Source organism: Neomonachus schauinslandi, chromosome 1 (genome assembly GCF_002201575.2).
Source record: "Neomonachus schauinslandi chromosome 1, ASM220157v2, whole genome shotgun sequence".
Classification (NCBI taxonomy): domain Eukaryota; kingdom Metazoa; phylum Chordata; class Mammalia; order Carnivora; family Phocidae; genus Neomonachus; species Neomonachus schauinslandi.
In genome coordinates this window covers 214,232,174-214,237,893 of record NC_058403.1, presented here as the reverse complement: position 1 = coordinate 214,237,893, position 5,720 = coordinate 214,232,174, and the positions used below count along the sequence as shown (strand labels likewise).

General features: G+C 62.2%; 1 protein-coding gene across 1 annotated transcript in view; it reads left to right on the top strand.

The window, feature by feature from the left end:
* The first annotated feature begins 5,297 nt into the window (after window positions 1-5,297).
* LOC110594100 (neutrophil elastase-like) overlaps window positions 5,298-5,720 on the top strand; it is a 2,876-nt gene continuing 2,453 nt past the window's right edge. The window contains 1 exon segment of the mRNA XM_021705547.1: window positions 5,298-5,364. Coding sequence (XP_021561222.1) covers window positions 5,298-5,364 — 67 coding nt within the window.

Below are 5,720 nucleotides of genomic sequence, written 5' to 3'. Positions count from 1 at the left end.
AGGTGGCCCTTCGCTGGGGTCTGGGCGGGGAGGTGGCCCTACGCTGGTGTCTGGGTGGGGAGGTGCCCCTACGCTGGGGTCTGGGTGGGGAGGTGGCCCTTTACTGGGCCACCCCCTCCTTCCCTCTGCCCACCCCTCTCATGCCAAACTAGGTGAAGCTCCTCCCATACTCTGCAGCTTGAACTGGCCCCCTGGTATCAGGACAAGGCCCCAGGAGGGTTGAGCTCAAGCCCAGTGTCCTGATCCCAGGCCCCAGCACCCCTTGTACCACAGACGGTCAGGGCCTCCTGGGCAGCTGTGGGGAGTCACGGAGGGGGCTGTGCTCTGGGTGTCTCAGGGGCAGGGGGAACCAGTGAATGGGGGGCCAGGGGATGGCACCTGGATCCCTCAGCAACTCCATCCTGATGGGTGTGGCATCCGGGCCCACCTCTTGTGGACCCCAAGCCCACCTGGCCAAGGTCAGCATCACTCACCTGTTTGAAGTCAACGGCAATGCACGACCCAGAGGAGAAGCTCAAAGACACTGTCCTCCTATGGGCGGGTGGGCATCGCCAGCAGGCCTGTAGGACCCCGTCACTCAACCTGCAGTAAACATTTATGGAGCGCCTACTGTTTACAAAGCCCCATGCTGATGCTGAGACACGGCCTGGCATACAACAGGCTTCGTGGGGACAGGGCCATCCAGACAGCCCCACAATCACCCTTTGGGCACACGGGACCACCCGTGCCTCCTAGCCTCACCCTGGCCATCCCCAGATACCTCATCCCCAGCCTTGCTGCCAACCTCACCCTACTTGGTCTTGGTGTAACTTCTACCCCTCTCTGGTTTACTGTTCCCCGTCGGGCTGTGTTTCCCCCAACTATGCCTTCAGGCCTCCTCCCCCCACCCCCGGTCCCTCCCACCCTGAAAATCAACACCCCCCCACCCCACCCCCACGCAGAGGCAGGATCCCCAGGGCCTAGCATAGGACCACGAATACAATTGGTACTCAATAAGTGTTTTGTAGGTGAATTAATGCCACAGTGACAAATGTTACAAAGGAGAGGCCCCGGGGCACCTGGGTGGCTCAGTCGTTAAGCGTCTGCCTTCGGCTCAGGTCATGATCCCAGGGTCCTGGGATCGAGCCCCACATCAGGCTCCCTGCTCCACGGGAAGCCTGCTTCTCCCTCTCCCACTCCCCCTGCTTGTGTTCCTTCTCTCGCTGTGTCTCTGTGTCAAATAAATACAAAATCTTTAAAAAAAAAAAAAAAGGAGAGGCCCGTGGTGTCAGAGAACATAAAACAGCCCTGGCGGGGTTTAGAGGGGTCAACAGGGCAGGATCCCTGGATGAAGTAACTTCCAGGTGGAGCCTGAGGGTGAGTGAGAGGGGCCAGGTGGAGGGGACAGCATGTGCCAAGTCCTGGAAGAGGCCCTTTAGCGTGGGCAAGACGCGCATGGATGTGGGAAGCGGGCGGCCGTGGGGCCTGGAGACAGCGCTCGGCCCCAGCTGGACCTCCCCACCACCCTCCATGCTCAGATGGGGGGGGCCCAGTGCCCCTGGCAGGACCAGCTGCTGCCCACAGCACCCAGTGCCTGCCCATGGCTGGGGCTTCCCGGGCACCCCCTCACCATTGCTCAGGTCCTGCAGGAGCCTTGGTCACATGGCCAGAGGGACTCCCGAGAGGCCTGGGTGCCCTGGAGCAGAAGGGACTCTAGGGACGGCCCGAGGGAGAAAGGGTGGACAGGCAGCCCACTCAGCAGCTGCAGGTCGTGCTTGGAGTCCCCACCCGGAAGGGAGGTTTCAGTGGGGTGATGTAGGGGGCCACATATACAGTAAGAGGCCAATAAACACCTGCTCTCCTCTGGCCTCATCTCCCTCCTCGTCCACACGTCCTAAAGAAAACTCCAGACTCAAATCATTTTACCCCTAAATGGCATGAGGCCACCCCCAGCCCCCTTTCCCTGACGTAGCCACATCCTGCCCACCTCAGCCCAGCCCGGGTGACCGACCGACCTGTCCACACCCTCCCTGGAGGACTCAGCAGCCCCTTGGCCTGCAGCTAGCTGCATCCTTCAGACCGTGGACCCCTTTGTGGTCCGGGACGGTACCGCCCCCCCCATGCTCCGACCTGCCCCTGTGTAGGACCTGCCCCTGAGCCACCCCTCCCACAGATGCCCCAAGCGCAGGGGCCGACCACAAGCCCTGAGGTGGGAACTGTACACAAAGAATGGGCAGAAAGCTGCTTCCTCCCTGCCCTGCCCACAGGCGGCCCTTTGCCACCCCCACTCCTGCAGGGCTTTAGAAGCCCCGCACCCAGCCCCAAGGCGACGTCAGTAGAAGTTGAAACTCCTCCCCAGGTTCCTGTCTGTCCTTCCTGGGTGGGAAGAGCGGCCAAGGGTCCCCAGCACCCCAGTCCCCAAGCCCCAAACTTGGGATAGGGGGGTTGGGGCAGAGGCCTGGAGATTGGGGGAGGGCCCAGGTCACGGTGGGTCTCACTTCCCGGATGCACACAGACGTGGGTGTTAATCCAGCCCTGCCAGGGTGGCCCTGGGCAAGTTGCTACCCGTCTCTGTGCCTCAGTTTCCTTGTCTAGAAAATGGAGTCACCCCAGACGTTTCCCAGGACTGTCCACGGAGCCCCACCCTGGCCCTCGGGGCCCAGCTCTGTTTCCCAGCTCCCAGCACAGGGATCGGTCACCAGGGAGGCTTCCCGGAGGAGGTGGCAATGCCTGAGCTGACAGGATAGGAGTATAAGGAGAGGGCTGTCAGGCTCCGCATCAAGACAAGAGCATGAGGGAGCAAGGCCTGCAGTGTGGTTGGAAGGCAGCAAGGCAAGGAGAGCAGGGCCGGGAGGGGGTGGGCCTAGAGGAGCGGCCGGAGGCTGGGAAGAGTAAGGGTCCTTGGCCAGCTGTGGCGGGGGTGAGTGGTCACGGCAGCTCTTGATCGACTCTGCTGCCACCTGGTGGCAGCATGCACATTGGCGCAAGCGTGAGAAGCCCTCTTCTCAGCTCTGATGCGGGAGCTGACCACCGCAGGGGAGGGGTTTACGGTTTAGAGCAGCCGTGCCAGGGGCGAACATTGTGGCCCCATCCTGGGAAATATTGCTGATGAGTGTCAGGAGGATGTCAGGAATTCCCCGAATTTCCCAGGAGCCCAAGGCAGGGAAGTGGTTTCCATAAAAAGCCCAGAGGGACCTTTAGTGCCCAGAGAGGGGGGTAAATGAGGTTTGCGGGAGGGAATGAAGCCCACTGATGGGAACACAGAGACCAGAAAGCCAACCCCCCGCCCCCCCGGCGTTTCCCGTGGGCTCATGCCTGGGATGCTGGATCAGGAGAGGTCTGCACGCCGCAAAGATCAGACCCCAGAAGGGGAGGCCTGGGGTGCTGGGGTGATTTGCTGGAGGTGGGCTGGGCTTGTGGCGATTTGGGGAACCACAAAACCACAGGGTGGAGGCCTCAGGGAGTGAGCGTCCCGGGAGGCCGAGGTCTGCACCCGGTGGGGCCACTCCCCACAGCTCACGGGTCCCCGGCTCCCGCGGTTGGGAAAGACACTCAAGTCATGTTCTTACTATGGCATAACTCAGAACGAGTACAATGCATGCCGCCTGCAAGCCTCCGAGTCGCCGCCACTCCGGTCTGGAATTAGAGCCTCCCCGGCCCGCGCCCCTCAAGGCGGTCGCCACCCTGCCCTCCTGAAGGCGGTTAATGGTTAACAACCCTCCCTCTTTCTTCTCTAAGGACTTTATAAACCTTCATTCATTTAATCCTTGCAACAACCCGGAGACAGAGCCTAGTGTTCAAGCTGTCGTTCTATAGATGAGGACACTGAGGCACGGAGGGGTAGAGTCGGTGGCCTGGACTGGTGCAGTAGGCAAGCAGCCACACGGGAATATGAACCCAAAGTCAACACACTTGACCACCACGACACGGATGAATGGAGTATACAGGTGGTGCTCAATTGATGCAGCTTTGGTTAAATCTGCTGTCCCTGCCAGAGCCACTTCCTCCAAAGACATGGCTGCCTCCACTCTCCCCCATCCCCAGACCAGAAAGGGGTGCTTGCTAAGTGCTCTATGGTCACTTTAACGAAGCGGGTTGGGGGGACCCTGCCAGGAGGGAAGGGGGCAGGACTGGTTGGTGTGCATCAGACCAAGGGAGGGATAAAGGGCGGACATTGAGCACCTGCTGTGTGCCGGGCTCTGGGACAGCAGGGCCGGCGTCCTCATCCCTGGAGAGTATGGGATTCGCTGGCCACAGGGGACAATGAGGACCCCAGACGTGGCCCCAGCTCTGGGCAGTCCCGGGGGCCCCACCCACCCATCCTGCAGATGGATCCGTTGGCTCCCTCCCCTGAACCTTGCCCGAGCCAGGAGAACGTTGCTTCTTGCGACAGCAGGGCCTGTTGTAGTTGGAGCATCCCGGGGGAGGCAGGAAGTGCAACAGGGGTCATGGGGCTGGGGGCCGGGCCCTGGGGACCCCAGCTCCGTTGTTCTCTGAGTTCTTCTGCTGCTCCAGGCAGGAGCGCCCCAACTAAGAGGAGGTTAGGTCCAGCCCGCAGGCCTGGGCTGGAATCCGGCAGTGCCGCTCAGGCGGGCAGGGGGCTCAGCCAGGCTCAGGGATGTGGGGGTTGGGGCCTCCTTCCCAGAACTTCTGCCGGGGCCAGATGGCAACCAGGCCCAGGCTGAGAGTTACAGCCAGGAAGGCTGGAGGGCCAGGTCCTGATCGGGAGGGGCTGCAGACCACCCTCCTGCTGGGAACCATGGGGCCTGGCGCTGACCCCAGGTCTCCTGGGGGGGGCGGTCACTGGACAGGAACTGATCGGGGAGGCCCTCACTCTCTTCATCTCAGACGGGGACCCAGCAGCCCGGCCGCCCCTGTGGAATGTCAGGACAGTGCACGGTGTCCTGGGTAAACTGAGGCACATGGGGACCCCAGCCAAGGTCCTTCGGGACTAGGGTGCCAGATTTAGTAAAAACACAGGACGCCTAGTTATACGTGAATGTCAGGTAAACAGTGACTGACTGTAGAGAAGTGTGTCCCGTGCAATATTTGGGAGCTACTTACTCTAAAAAAAATTTGTTTATCTGACCTTCCATTTAATCGTGCAGCCCTAGCGGAGACCCTGCTAGAGCCAACCCGGGCCCCTCGCGCCCCTCCTCCCACCCCCCTCTTCCCACCACTCGCCCCCCCAGGGCGGGGGGAGAGGAAGTGGGGACACGTGGCCCCACCGTGGGGCAACTGCAACGGCCTCCGGGCGTGGGGCTATAAGAGGGGCAAGTGGGCGCAGGGGGCAGAGACGCCAGAGCCCCGGCCCGGCCATGACTCTGAGCCGCAGCGCCTCCCGCCCCGCCCTCGTGCCCCTGCTGCTGGCCATGCTGCTGGCTGGTGAGTGGGGCCACGTGTCTGTCCGTCTGTCTGTCCCTCTCCACTTGCCCTGGACCCTCACGGCCCCTCACCCTCGTGGGAAGGTGGCAGCCGGGACGAGGAGGCCCGTTTGCAGAGGAGGACGTGCGTTCTGAGTGATCAAGCCGCCAAGGGAGCCCAGAGCCGGGGTTCGAACCAGAGGTCACACTCTGGGGACCCCGAAGCCGTCAGGTCTCAGCCTAGCTGTGCTGGGTTGGGGTGCGGGGTGGTGGCAGGCCCCTTCTGCCCTCCGCGCCTCAGTTCCCTCCCCTGGGCCACAAGCCCGTGAGGAGCCCTAAGCCTGCTGTTAGGTCCAGGGGGCACTGGCACTCCCCGCC